Source organism: Mandrillus leucophaeus, unplaced genomic scaffold (genome assembly GCF_000951045.1).
Source record: "Mandrillus leucophaeus isolate KB7577 unplaced genomic scaffold, Mleu.le_1.0 Scaffold649, whole genome shotgun sequence".
Classification (NCBI taxonomy): domain Eukaryota; kingdom Metazoa; phylum Chordata; class Mammalia; order Primates; family Cercopithecidae; genus Mandrillus; species Mandrillus leucophaeus.
In genome coordinates, this window is record NW_012107019.1 from 261,027 (window position 1) to 275,609 (window position 14,583).

The following is a 14,583-nucleotide window of genomic DNA, read 5'->3' on the forward strand; positions in this document are numbered from 1 at the left end:
ATTTTGTTAAAAACCTAACTTGAAATATACATGTGCAGTGAGCTGAGATCATGCCATTGCATTCCAGCTTGGGCAACAAGAGCAAAACTCGGTCAAAAAAAAAAAAAAAAAAAAGGAAGCGATATTTAAAAGTACAAAGTAACTTTTCTGTTAAAATCATAAAAATACATTGCAGGATTCCTTTAAAAATATAGTAGTTCTTCAGAGTATTTAATTATTCACTACTTCACAGAAATGAGGGGTGGGATCGAGAAGACATCTTCAACTGACAAAAGGAAATAAAAGGTAAGTATCTTTTGCATTAGATACAAATCATAAAAATAAATTCATGTCATTTTCCAGGAATCTGACATGTCATTTTTCAAGAAAATGACAACTGTATATTTCATTTTTCTAGCAAATGACATGAATTTATTCTTATGATTCATATAATCATAAGCTGTAACATCTATTGTGTTAAATGTGGCACATTGCTATCACTAACAGAAAAATAAAAATTCATGATTAGAAAACAGGAATCACAATAAACTAAAAAAATTAACCTATTTCAAAGTAGGTTATGCAATGGCACTTAATTGCAAATGCATTTTATTACAAATTACAAACTTAATTATAAATGTGTAAATTCCATTAGTAAAATAGCTTATGTACTTAAAATTTTAGGTAAAATATAAAGAATTATACCAATATAATCCAAAAGCAATTTTAACCCATTCTTCTCATTAACATCTGAGGCTTATCCTTTTCAACCTTTTCATGAATAAAAACAATGTAAAATTATATACCTGGCGATCAAGGTCAACATAGGCATCATTTCCAGCAGAGACAGGAGATTCTTTACTCATCAGCTGAAATCAAGATTTAAATGACTATAACTATAAGACAAAAAAGACATTCTACATAAAATACTTAACATAAGAAGATTAATACCCAGCCACTATAGAAATATAAAAATTAAAATGAAAACACACATGTAAAACACTTTGCATTACATTAAAGCTTCTGAGTCTGGAACTTTTTTTGTCCCCACTCCAGAATAATGCCTTCATTTAAAATTAGAGGGCTGGGAGGCAGAGGAGGGCAGATTATGAGGTCAGGAGTTCAAGACCAGCCTGACCAACATGGTGAAACCCGTCTCTATTAAAAATACAAAAATTAGCCAGGCATGGTGGCGCCCACCGGTAATCCTAGCTACTCAGGAGGCTGAGGCAGGAGAATCACTTAAACCTGGGAGGCGGAGGTTACAGTGAGCTGAGATGGCACCATTGCACTCCAGCCTGGGTGACAGGGCAAGATTCCTCTCAAAAAAATAAATAAATAAATAAATAAATAAAATTAGAGGGCTATCAGCACCATAAGACAGGGCAAGAGACAAAGAAGTAAATAAAATAATAAATTGAATTAGAGATCTAAATCCTGACGCTCTTTTTCACTGCAAGCCTAGTAATAACAATCTAGTATTACTTATTCTTATCACAAAAACAAGTTATTAAAATTAAAATGTGGCTACATACTTAAAAATAGTGGCTTCTCACTAAAAATAGCAATACCATTTATTTCTAAAGAACAAATGTGGACAACATCAGTATTAGCAAAAATTACTGGCTAATGTTTAATGATAACACACACACACTGACGCCCTAACCCTTACGTTGCAAAGAGAGAAGATCCAGAGATCTTCTGGATCTCTGGGGAGAAGGGAACAGAATTCTGGTTATGACAACTGTCAGGGAGAGACTCAAATGGTCCCAGTCGCCTGTTGTTTCCTTCTTATATTCTGTCTTAAAGACAAAAGGGAGAGGGACAATCAGTAATGTGGGGATGTATAACTGGGTGTTGTGGTACATACCCTTTAGTTCCAGCTACTCGGGAGGCTGAGGTGGATGGATTGCTTGAGCCCAGGAGTTGGAGAATACAGTGAACTGTGATCACACCTGTGAATAGCCACTGCACTCTAGCCTGGGCGATGTACTGTTGAGATCTTGTGATTCCAGCAACAGCTCTCAATAAAAATCTAGGTATCCTACTTTGAGCACAACCATCTCTCATCGTAGGCCTCTCATTATATTTTATCTGTTCCTCAACATCAGTAAGACTTCTGGGCCCCATCCCTCTGTACTTTCTCCTTGTCTTTCAGTCTTAGCCCACCGTTTCACTTTCTTCCTCACTTAGCTCAGACTTGATAGTGAATGTAGTTGATTTCTTCTGCTAACATTGTCTACCATTGTCCCCTCCCTATTTTCGATTCCTAGGTTCATCACTTGTTTAATCAATTATTTTCTCTAGATTTCATGTCTTTCTATGACTTTTGTCAATATTCTCTACTCTCCTCTGACCTCATTTTTTCTGTCAAAATCTCAATCCAAGATTAATCCAGCTACCACTGCCTATACGCTACCTACACCCTGACTGCTAAAGTCACCCCACGGTATAGATGGGGAACTGGTTCTAGGACTCAGGCATATATCAACATGCACACACACTCAAGTCCCACAGGCAGCCCTGCAGAACTTCCCTATGTGAAAAGCTGGTCTCTGTACATGTGAGTTTCACATCCTGCAAAGACAGTATATTCCATCTGTGTTTGGCTGTAAAAAAACCAAAAAAACAAAACTGCGCAAAAGTAGACCTGTGCAATCCAAACCTGCATAAAATAGACCCATGCTGTTTAACGGTCAACTGTATTGAGAAGGTAAAAAAATTTAAAAACCACAAAACTGGTGTCATTATTAACAAAGTTTTCAATCTCAACTGGGGCTTCAATGCTACTCAAAAAGCATAGCTGTTTTCCCCAGCCAACAGCCTCATTTTCATCAGAGATTATTCGACACTGTTCCTGCTTCTCAAACCTCACCAACTCACCCACACTCATCATCAGACTATCTTGCCTTCAGATAAGAATTTCCAATACCCTAATTTACAAACTTAGTGACAGGCATGCCCACCCCTTGCTTTCTTCATTTCTGTTACAACACAAGGGCTCTTCTTCTCACCCAAGGCTAATCCCCAACTGTGCTTTCAACTCCATCTCTTCCAGCATCTCCTATGAGACTTATGCTTTGTGAGGCAAGAGACCATGTCTATCTTTTTCATGGTTGTATCCGTAGTGCTGACTACAGTGCTTGGTACATACTGGGTACTCAGTAAGTATTTGCTAAATGAATATGCAAATAATAGACATATTAAAACTCTAATTGGGATTCTATTTTACATACAACTTTATATCTTGTTCTGGTCATTTGACATTTAAAATTTTTTCCTTCTGTTCTAAGATACCCTTTCACACATTTTTATCAGCTATGTAATATTCCATCATATGGATGTACCACAATTGAAACACTAGCTTACCAATGGATATACATTGTTTTCACGTTTCTGTTAATATAGAATAGTTTGATAAACATTGTTGTGTCCAGTCTTGGTCTGAGTTTTTAAATAATTCCTTGGGATAGGTTCATAGAAAGTCACTGGTCACAGATTTAATTTAAAAAAATTCCTGGTTATAGATATACCACCTGTTATTATAGAAAAAATTTAAAATACAGAAAAGGGTAAAGAAAATTCGGGATAGGTTCATAGAAAGAAAGTCACTTGGTCACAGATTTAATTTTAAAAACATTCCTGGTTATACATATACCACCTGTTATTACAGAAAAATTTAAAAATATAGAAAAGGGTAAAGAAAATTCAGCTATTTGGAGAGTTAACATTAAGTAAGTTTATTTGTTTTCCTTCATCTTAATTTTTAACAGAAATGGGATCATACTGTTCATGTGCTTTCTGTCTACCTTTTTAAACCTAGTATGAGTTTTCCCTTATGTCATTAAATATTTTTCAAAGATATGCTTCAATATCTATGCCAGTATATTGGTATACCATAATTTATTTATCCATTGTTCCACCGCTGGGTAGTTATTTCTAATGCTTTAGTACTAGTAAATAATACTGAAGCACACTATATTGAGGGGATATAGCACAATGGTTGTAGGTATGGGCTCTGCACTCAGACTGCTTAGACCTGAGTGCTATCTCAGTCACTACTTCCTGTGTGAACCTGAGCAAGTTATTCAAACTCTCTCAGTTTCTTTTTATAAAATGAAGACAATAATATACACCTCACAGGATTATAGTGAATTTTCCTTTATACTGTGATAAATATACATGACAAAAATTGCCATTTTAACCATTTTAAGTATAAATTTGGAGGCATTAATTCAAGTGTACAGAAATTTAAATGGGCTAACAAATGGAAATTGCTTAGTCACAGCCTAATCAAATGCTTGTTACGACCATTATTATGTATCTTTGTATTTTACTTTTTCTTTCTGAGATGGAGTCTCGCACTATCACCCAGGCTGGAGTGCAGTGGCGCAATCTCGGCTCACTACAACCTCCACCTCCCGGGTTCAAGCCATTCTCCAGCCTCCCGAGTAGCTGGGATTACAGGTATGTGCCACCACGCCCGGCTAATATTTGTATTTTGAGTAGAGACGGAGTTTCACTATGTTGGCCAGGCTGGTCTTGAACTCCTGACCTCGTGATCCACCCGCCTCGACCTCCCAAAGTGTTGGGATTTACAGGTGTCAGCCACCACACCTGGCCATATTTTACATTTTTTTTTTTTTTTTTTAGGATAAATTCCTAAAAGTGGAATTACAGGATCAACTACAGTAAAGCAGAATGGTTGGCGGTCCTCTTATTCTTTTCCCTGCTCTTGCTTAGTAACAGAAGCCTGGAATTTTGGTTGGGTCCATGACTATCTAGAATAAGGACCCCATTTCCCAGACTCCCCCATGTGGCTAGGTGGGTAATATCTGGCTAAGAGGAGTGAGAATTCCTGCAAATTTACTTGCAGGAGGTGGATAAACCTTTCCTCAATCCTTTCTGCTGGCTGGAAATACAAACCTGAAAGCCAGCACTGAACCACTAGCTGGGAATCACGTATTAAGAACGGCACAGCAGCAAGATGGAAGAAAGCTGGGTTCCTGATGACTATAGAGCCTCCACACCAACCCAGGACCACTTGAGAACAAATTAAACTCATATCTTGGTTGGGTAACTATAGTTTGGTATTTTAACATGACCAATCTAATCTTATATTATATAAAAGGGGATAACATTTTTAAGATACACCAGTTTGCATTCCTGCCATCTGGTGCTGACTGCTGACTGCTAAACTAATGAACTCGTTAAAAGCTTTGTTGGGTAATAAAGAATTTCCCTAGAGATAGGAGTTGTCTTTGCTATTCGCAGTGGGCCCCTAGATAGTTTAAGCTAACGAGATGACTCCAGATAGGAGTTGGCCACTCCAGAAAGACCAATCATGTGATCAGAAGGCTGGGGCTTTGTTATCGGCCTGACCTCTGGGAAACAAAGGAGGCTGAAAATTGATTTGGACATCATGGTCACTGATTGAATCAAACATACAGATGTAATGAAACTCCAACAAAGATTCTGGATATAAAGGCTCAGGTAAGCTTCTCTGGTTGGCAATACTCTGCATATTGCTACCATGGGGTGAGGGACAAAAGAAACCATTTGGGACCTTCCCTGACCTCACCCTATGCATTTTTTGGTTTAACAGAAACTTAATCCAGAAATGCATTTAATTTTATTTATATACATTTGCTGTAATAAAGCTGTTATCCTTCCTGACTTCTGTTAGTTGTTCCAGTAAATTACAGAATGCGTGGAGATAGTGGGAATCCTTGAATTTGTAGGCAGTTGGTCAGATGGCAGGGTGGACTGGAGACCCCTGAGCCTGGAGCTGGTGTCTGAACTGTGGGCAGTCTGTAGACAGTGATACCTTTAAATCTGTGAAGTTTGGCCTAACTTTGGGTAGTTGGTGTCAAAAGTCATTGGAAGATTTTTTAAGCACAACTTCACCTTAATTTGCATTTAATTGAATATTTTTAATGTTTTTCTTTTGTATTTTTTGCTTTTTTTTTTTGAGATGGAGTCTCACTCTGTCACCAGACTGGAGGACAGTGGTGTGATCTCAGCTCATTCCAACCTCCGCCTCCTAGGTTCAAGCGACTTTCCTGCCTCAGCCTCCCGAGTAGCTGGGACTACAGGCATGTGCCACCACACCCAGATAATTTTTGTATTTTTAGTAGAGACGAGGTTTTACCATGTTGGCCAGGATGGTCTCAAACTCTTGACCTTGTGATCCGCCTGCCTTGGCCTCCCAAACTGCTGGGATTACAGGTGTGAGGCCATCGTACCCGGCCTGTCTTTTGTATTTTTCAATGTTAGGTGCATATTCGTGTCCTGCATACACTTTGTGATTTCCCTTAAGGGTTTCTTCCACTGCTTTTATGATTAAAAACATTCTCACATCCTGAACTTGACCAGCTATTAATCTCTATTTTATTTTTACTTTTACAGTTTTAGGTTTTACATTTAAAACATAAATATTCATGTAAAAATTGCTTTGGGAATGGCTGGAGGTGAAGATTCATTTTCTACCAAACAGGAAACCACTAGTTAAGTGTGAGGAAGACTGCTGGTTTAAGATAGATATTATTTGGCCAGGCGCCATGGCTCACGCCTGTAATCCTAGCACTTTGGGAGGTTGGGGAGGGTGGATCACCTAAGGTTCAGGAGTTCGAGACCAGCCTGACCAATATGGTGAAACCCTGTCTCTATTAAAAATACAAAAACTAGCCAGGCATGGTGGCATGTGCCTGTAGTTCCAGCTACTCAGGGGACTGAGACAGGAGAATTGCTTAAACCTGGGTGGCAGAGGTTGCAGTGAGCCAAGATCACGCCATTGCACTCCAGCCTGGACAACAGAGTGAGACTCGGTCAAATAAATAAATAATAGATATTATTTATTATTAGCTTTAGGAATTAGTCTATTACTATTTCATTAAGGGCACTTTAAAAAATTAGGAACAGCTGGCTGGGCATGGTGGCTCACACCTGTAATCCCAACACTTTGGGAGGCCAAGACGGGCAGATCACGAGGTCAGGAGATCGAGACCATTCTGGCTAACACGGTGAAACCCCATCTTTACTAAAAATACAAAAAATTAGCCAGGCATGGTGGCACACACCTGTAGTCCCAGCTACTTGGGAGGCTGAGGCAGGAGAATCACTTGAACCCAGGAGGCAGAAGTTGCAGTGAGCCTAGATCGCACCACTGCACTCTAGCCTGGGTGACAGAGTGAGACTCCGTCTCAAAAAAAAAAAAAAAAAATTTTAGGAATAGTTATATCTATATCTGCAAAATAAATGTTTAAGATTTAAATAAAATTGGAAAATTTAAATGAGTATGATTTTTTAGAACAAAAACAAGAAAAGTTATATCATAAATGCAAAGTAAAAACTCTTTAAAAATGAGGAAAATCTCTTTCAAATTTTTCTACTTGTATTATTTATACTCACGTTCACTCCTTTAATTTTTCATAAACTATAAGCATGAAGCTCCAACATACCTCTTGAATGGCTGTCATGACAACATGTTGAACAGATTCCTCCATCATCATAATGGCTTGGATGTACTCTGAAAACAAGAACAATCTGGAATGTCACTGTTCAAGTTAAACATGGTCAAGGCAGCTAAGGCTCATACTTCATAAATCCTTATAAGTCGTTCCCCTGTGTTTTGACTCTTCGTAGGAATCCCACATACACCATTAAATGTATTGGTAAAGTCCGAAAATCACACTATTTATCTTTCCTTAAGATCTTTTCTTTCCCTTTCAACATGCCTTCTAAAGTTGAGGCTACAGCTACAGGTCACGAGAATGGAATATTGGCATGAGTACGTGCCAATGTAAAACGATGAAATGGTAAAGCCTGAAACCAGGATGGAAAAAACTCCATATTTTTTTTTTCTAAAATCTAAAAATTACCTTTCACATTACTCTTTGCTATACAGTTAAAAAAAAACCTGAATTCTGTGCTTTATTTTTATGTGACATCAACGTGCTGCATTAATTTCTGCCTTAATATTTCCTTTTTTTTTTTGAGATGGAATCTCACTCTGTTGCCAAGCTGGAGTACAGTGGTGCAATCTTGCCTCACTGCAACCTCCGCCTCCCGGGTTCACTCAATTCTCCTGCCTCAGCCTCCCAAGTAGCTGGGACTACAGGCGTGTGCCACCACGCCCAACTAATTTTTGTATTTTTAGTAGAGACCTGGTTTCACCATGTTGGCCAGGATGGTCTCGATCTCTTGACCTCATGATCCGCCCGCCTCGGTCTCCTAAAGTGCTGGGATTACAGGTGTGAGCCACCGTGCCCAGCCTGCTTTAATATTTTCTTCAACAGCAAATAAAAAAAATTAAACTGAGAGCTGCTTAGGACAAAGAATTGAGATGAATTTAACATACAAATTGATACCATAGTTAAACAAATATTGTATAATCCCAGGCTTTAAAATAATTATTGACTGGTCTAAGGGTAGTGAGTTATCACAATTGACTGTTCACGGTTACAGATGAACTCCTTGTTCTACTACTTCCCCCTTCTCACTAAGGCACTTGAACAGTCAAACACAAAAAATAAAATGATCCACACCTCCAATAAGCTAAAGCAGCAACTTCATCAAATTCATCCTCACTACTGCCAAAAAATAGAAAGATCTCTTTGTTATTAGTAATGACAAACTTGAAAATAATTTCTTGCCTTCTAAAAAAGCCCCGGAAGCAGTTTTCATTTCTGAATCCAACAATGGATTACAAAAGTAATATTAAGGATAAAAAGGCAATAGCCCAGATGGACTCCAACAAATACGGTAAATATGTTGCAGTAAGAAACACGTAAAAGAGTAAAGTAATTAGGAAATTTTAGGCTCAACGTACCTCTCCAACCCCATACATCCAAACAACGTACACAATAAAACCTCACTCCTTGAGGGGTCTTACCATGAAAGGCCCCTCAAGAGTACTTTAGATAGTTTCAAAGTACTCTTTTGACAAGAGATTCATGTAGTTGAAATGACAATTGTAATCCTCTACCCAATAGACGATTTAAAATAAATGAGGTATTTTTACAATACTATTAAATTATGACTTCTGGTTAATGCTAAAGCTTTAGTTTATCAGAAACATGTTTTTAAGGAAGTATTGTCCTAAGGCTACTTGTACCCAATCAATTGTTTGGTTGTAAGTACAAACATACATAACACGACTAAATCATAGGCATTGTTCTTAGGCCAACAATAGGAATATCATAACTTAATCGCTATTTAGTAAAAAAAGAATTCCTTTAGTCTGAGCTCAATTTTTAGTTTTGTTTTCTTAATGAGAATCACCCTATGAGTGTTGGAATACAGAAAGGGAGATTTTAGATGCTCTGTTCAAAAGTATCGAACACAGAATTCAAAGGCTATGAAGAAACCAGCACAGGTAGGATGATTAAACAGCTCTAAAAGTGACACTGTGAACATGGAAGAGAAGCAGCAGCGGCACTGATAATGGGGAAGGAGAATTTAATGACAGCCTGTTGAAAGTGAAGGAAATAACAGTGGACTCGAGGGGTGAGGGGTTAGTAGGTGTGAGAGGGGAAGCGTTAGTTAAGAAGCGGTGTTGCCACGTCAAGGCCCTTCCCCGCGAACACCGTAAAATGCTAAATGATAAAATGATGATGAGAACTAAATTACAGTACAGTTTTTTAAATAAAAAAATTTATGAATCTTTAAAAGTCCAAAATACAAATGATATGATATTACTGGGTGTGTGTCTATGAGGCAATGCTGGAGAATGAGGTGTGCTATGTGAGGCAGCTTATCCTGAAGGCTTCACTGTCTAAAATTCACAGCATAGTTTATCACAGGGAATATTAAGTTTAAATGTGGAAGAAACATGAATTTTTGTCCTTGTCTAGCCTATCACACGTAGGAAGTATTGGGCAAGTCACATAACACTTACGAGTCCCAGCTTCCTGGTCTGTAAAAAGCATTTTTAGGTACCAGACAGAAGGAAGATAATAAATAACAATTATTATTAGTGTGTCTTCTACTACTAATCTTTGTTTTTTCAAATTTACCACCATTTTATTTGCCCCAATTTGAGAAGACAGCCAAGACAAATGTGCACTGAGTCAACATCCCTAACAGATGCTCCTCACTTCTTCTAATTAGGAAACACATTTAAACATAAGCCCCTTTTAATCTGTACAGTGTTTTATGGAGTACAAAGCACACACACACACAATTTCATTCACTCCTCATGTCAACCAGCTTTTACATCCTTATTGTGCAGACAAAGACACAGGTTAAGTATCTCATCCCAAGTGAGTCAGGTAGTAAACAGCAGAACTGCTTTAGTGAGTTTTATGTTATATACCATAAATATGCAGTAACAGCTAATATTTAACCACTCAGACACTCATGTACTTGATTCATAGCACTCTACTGTGTTCCTGAGAGCAGAGGATGTCCTGAATCTAGACAAATGAGATGTTAAAATTTTGTTCAATAAGTTTCCATTATTTACACAATTTTGGGGGGAAACTCAATCTAGGTGTTCCTACAGAAAATTTGTTCTGAGTGAGAACTTCAAAAAGTATTATAATTGACTATCTTCTTTCCCATTGGAATATGCATATAGGTAACATCTCTGTCTTTTCCTAGTCCTATTCTGTAGTAAATATAATTAGCTGACTCTCAACAGTTATGCACTTCCAAAGACCCCTACATATTAAGGAGAATTCCAGAAGTCAATGAATTTCCTAAAGGGATACATAAGAAGTTATTATCTGATATTAATCAACTTTAATTAAATAATTTCTATCCTACCTTAAAATCAAAGCATCTACTCAGAGATTTAATGTCTCAAATCTTACGTATACTAATCTCCTAATCTATGACAGAAAACTTGTTAGACACTTCAGGAATATACATAGATCACAATTTCAGAAAATTCCATATTTAATTCTTGAGTTAAACGGAATAAGCAAACTAAAATTTACCGTAAGAAAATGGTGGCTGGGCGCGGTGGCTCACGCCTGTAATCCCAGCACTCTGTGAGGCCGAGGCAGGCGGATCATGAAGTCAGGAGTTCAAGACCAGCCTAACCAACGTGGTGAAACCCCGTCTCCACTAAAAATACAAAAATTAGCCAGGCGTGGTGGTGCGTGCACCTGTAATCCCAGCTACTCAGGAGGCTGAGGCAGGAGAATTGCTTGAACCTCGGAGGCAGAGGTTGCAGTGGGCCGAGATCACACCACTGCACTCCAGCCTGGGTGACAGACTGAGAATCTGTCCCCCGCCCCGCCCAAAAAAAAAGAAAGAAAGAAAACGGTATGATAAAATAGGAATGGGGCTAGAGAGAAATACATTGTTTTAAAAAATACTGAATTAGAGACCAATAAAATTAGTCATAGCTTCAAGAAAATAATGCTGTCTATTATTAAACATACCACAGAACACCAAAAAAGTACAAACAACAAGTTAATAGAAATCTGCTTTGCACTACAAGGGGTAAAGGGTGCGGAAACAAGAAAAAAACCTTTGGGCTTAAAAAAAAACCCATCATCTTCAACATACGTGATAGTTACATACTGTGCTGTCATCACTTATAATAGCCGCTATCTCCTGCCTAATTTTCCTTCATCCTTTTCTCACTATACCCCAATTATAGTTTGGCGGGTTTTCTAATTCCTCAGAGATAACCTAGGTCTTTCCTACATTCAGTTTCTACTATTTACATTACTCTTAACCCACTGTCTTCCACAGTTTTACTTAAATAACTTCCCTGACCCCAAACCCAGGCTATCTCCCTTTAAGCTGTAGCTGCAGAACACTCGCCTCTGCGCTCACCATACAGGTTATCTGTGGCATTATTTAATGTCCTTCCACTCAAGTTCCTCCAGGGCAAGCACTTGTCTGTTCTGTCTAACACTGTGTTCCTAGCCCCTAATGTAATGTATAAGTTCAATATTTGTGAAATAAATTGAATATAGAAGAAAAAATGAATTTAAGGTAAAATTGATCTACTTTATTGCATAAATTTGAACTGCAGCTTTTAGAAAACAAGTGATTTCTATGCAAATCAGTAGTTGTCAATAGAGGAAAAAAGCTATTTAAGATTAGATAAGCACTTTGGAAGAACTATAAAAAGATATTAATTACATTATTATCTATATATCAAGACTGGTCTTCAAGTAGCTTCAACAAAGTGCAAATCTGTCAACTTGGACTTGCTGTACACATAAAACTATATTTAATTAACAAAATCCGTAAATTAAAAGTTAACTTACTGAGAATAGCCTTCTCTAATTCTACTTTAGTGGTTTTACTAATTTACATTCCATTTATTGATAAAATAATCATTGCACACCACCTAATGACATTTTAAAAACTGTGGCTACTGCCGGGCGCGGTAGCTCACGCCTGTAATCCCAGCACTTTGGGAGGCCGAGGTGGGTGGATCATGAGGTCAGGAGATCGAGGCCATCCTGGCTAACACAGTGAAATCTCGTCTCTACTGAAAATATAAAAAATTAGCCAGGCGTGGTGGCGGGCGCCTGTAGTCCCAGCTACTCTGGAGGCTGAGGCAGCAGAATGGCGTGAAACCGGGAGGCAGAGCTTGCAGTGAGCTGAGACCGCGCCACTGCACTCCAGCCTGGGCAACAGAGTGAGACTCCATCTCAAAAAAAAAAAAAAAACAAAAAACAAACGAACAAACAAAAAAATTGTGGCTACCTGAAAGTTCACAAAAACACACAATAAAACAATTGAACAAAAATGTTTTAAAATACTATATATAGGCTGGGGTGGTGGCCCATGCCTGCAATCCTAGTGCTTTGGGAGGCTGAGGTGCATGAAGTCAGGAGTTCGAGACCAGCCTGATCAACATGATTAAACGCTGTTTCTACTAAAAATACAAAACATTAGCCAGGCATGATGGTGCACGTCTGTAATCCCAGCTACTCAAGAGGCTGAGGCAGGAGAATCGCTTGAATCCAGGAGGCGGAGGTTGCAGTGAGCTGAGATCATGAAACTGCACTCCAGCCTGGGCAACAGAGCAAGACTCCGTCTCGAAAAAATAAAATAAAATAGAATAAAATATTATATGTAAAACTTATAATGTGTTCACGTTTCCTAGTAATAACTAATGTTTTGTGAACCACTACTATGTGCAAGACACTGTACTGTTCTACATACACGATCTTATTTAGTTTCCACAATAACCTTAGGAGGTAGGTACTATACTGAATCTCTATTTTACTAAAAAACTAAAATACAGAGATTAAGTGATCTACTCAATGTCCTTCACATTGTCTGCAAGAGGTGGAAACGAGTGGAAATTCACGGGTTGAGGCACACTGCAGCTCATGCTCTTAATCTTGTACTTCAATGTAATAATAATGATATAATATATTGGGTCATTACAGCTCTGGGAGCTTAAAATGGGGTATTTTAGATTGCAATACAAAGGACATGGGAAAAAATAAAAGACAGTTTTCAGATTTACATGCTTAGCGAGAAATTTTTCTAGCAGTGATAGATAATTTATTTTATTATTTTTTTCTGAGAAAAAGTCTCGATCTGTCGCCCAGGCTAAAGTGCAGTGGCGCGATCTTGGCTCACTGCAACCTCCACCTCCCAGGCTTAAGTGATTTTCCTGCCTCAGCCTCCCGATTAGCTGGGATTATAGGCGCCCACCAAGGTGCTCAGCTAATTTTTGTATTTTTAGTAGAGATGGGGTTTCACCATCTTGGCCAGGCTGGTCTCAAACTCCTAACCTCGTGATCCACCTGCCTCAGCCTCCCAAAGTGCTGTGATTACAGACCTGAGCCACTGAGCCTGCCCCCATTAATTTTACAAGCCTGTTTATCGATGTGAAAATTAATCCCAAGGTTTTCCAGGTTTTTCAAGGTTTTCTTGCCAGAGTATGTGAATACAAAATATCCTGTGGTATTCCTTTTCTCTTTTTTTGAGACATGGTCTTGCTCTGTCGCCCAGGTTGGAGTGCAGTGGTGCGATCTTGGCTCACTGCAACCTCCGCCTCCCAGGTTCAAGTGATTCTCATGCCTCAGACACCTGAGTAGCTGGGATTACAGGAGTGTGCCTCCACACTCAGCTTATTATATTTTTTTTTCCTTTTTTTTCTAGTAGCGACAAGGTTTCACCATATTGGCCAGGCTGGTCTCCAACTCCTGGCCTCAAGTGATCCGCCCACAGTGGCCTCCCAAAGTGCTGGAATTACATGCATGAGCTACCGTACCCGGCCTCCCATGGTATTTCTAAAAGTTGTACAATTATTTTAAAATAAATTAAACAATTTTGATACACATAATACTATTCTTTCCTTTAAAAGATAGTCAAGGCAACATCTAAAATATAAGTCAGGGAGTAATTTCTTTTTTATTTATTATTATACTTTAAGTTCTAGGGTACATGTGTACAACGTGCAAGTTTGTTACATATGTATACAAGTGCCACGTTGGTGTGCTGCACCCATTAACTCGTCATTTACATTAGGTAGATCTCCTAATGCTGTCCCTCCCCTCTCCCCCTACCCCACAACAGGCCCCAGTGTGTGATGTTCCCCTTCCTGTGTCCAAGTGTTCTCATTGTTCAATTCCCACCTATGAGTGAGAACATGTGGTGTTTGGTTTTTTCTCCTTG

At 38.5% G+C, this 14,583-nt stretch overlaps 1 protein-coding gene across 1 annotated transcript in view; it reads right to left on the reverse strand.

Moving 5' to 3' along the window:
• Positions 1 to 14,583, reverse strand: part of HOOK3 (hook microtubule-tethering protein 3) — a 128,552-nt gene that overhangs the window by 62,265 nt on the left and 51,704 nt on the right. Inside the window, exons 6-7 of the mRNA XM_012001057.1 lie at positions 7,440 to 7,507; positions 786 to 848 (exon numbers count right to left, since the gene is read on the reverse strand). Of these exons, the coding sequence (XP_011856447.1) occupies positions 786 to 848; positions 7,440 to 7,507 (131 nt within the window). The remainder of the gene's footprint in view (positions 1 to 785; positions 849 to 7,439; positions 7,508 to 14,583) is intronic.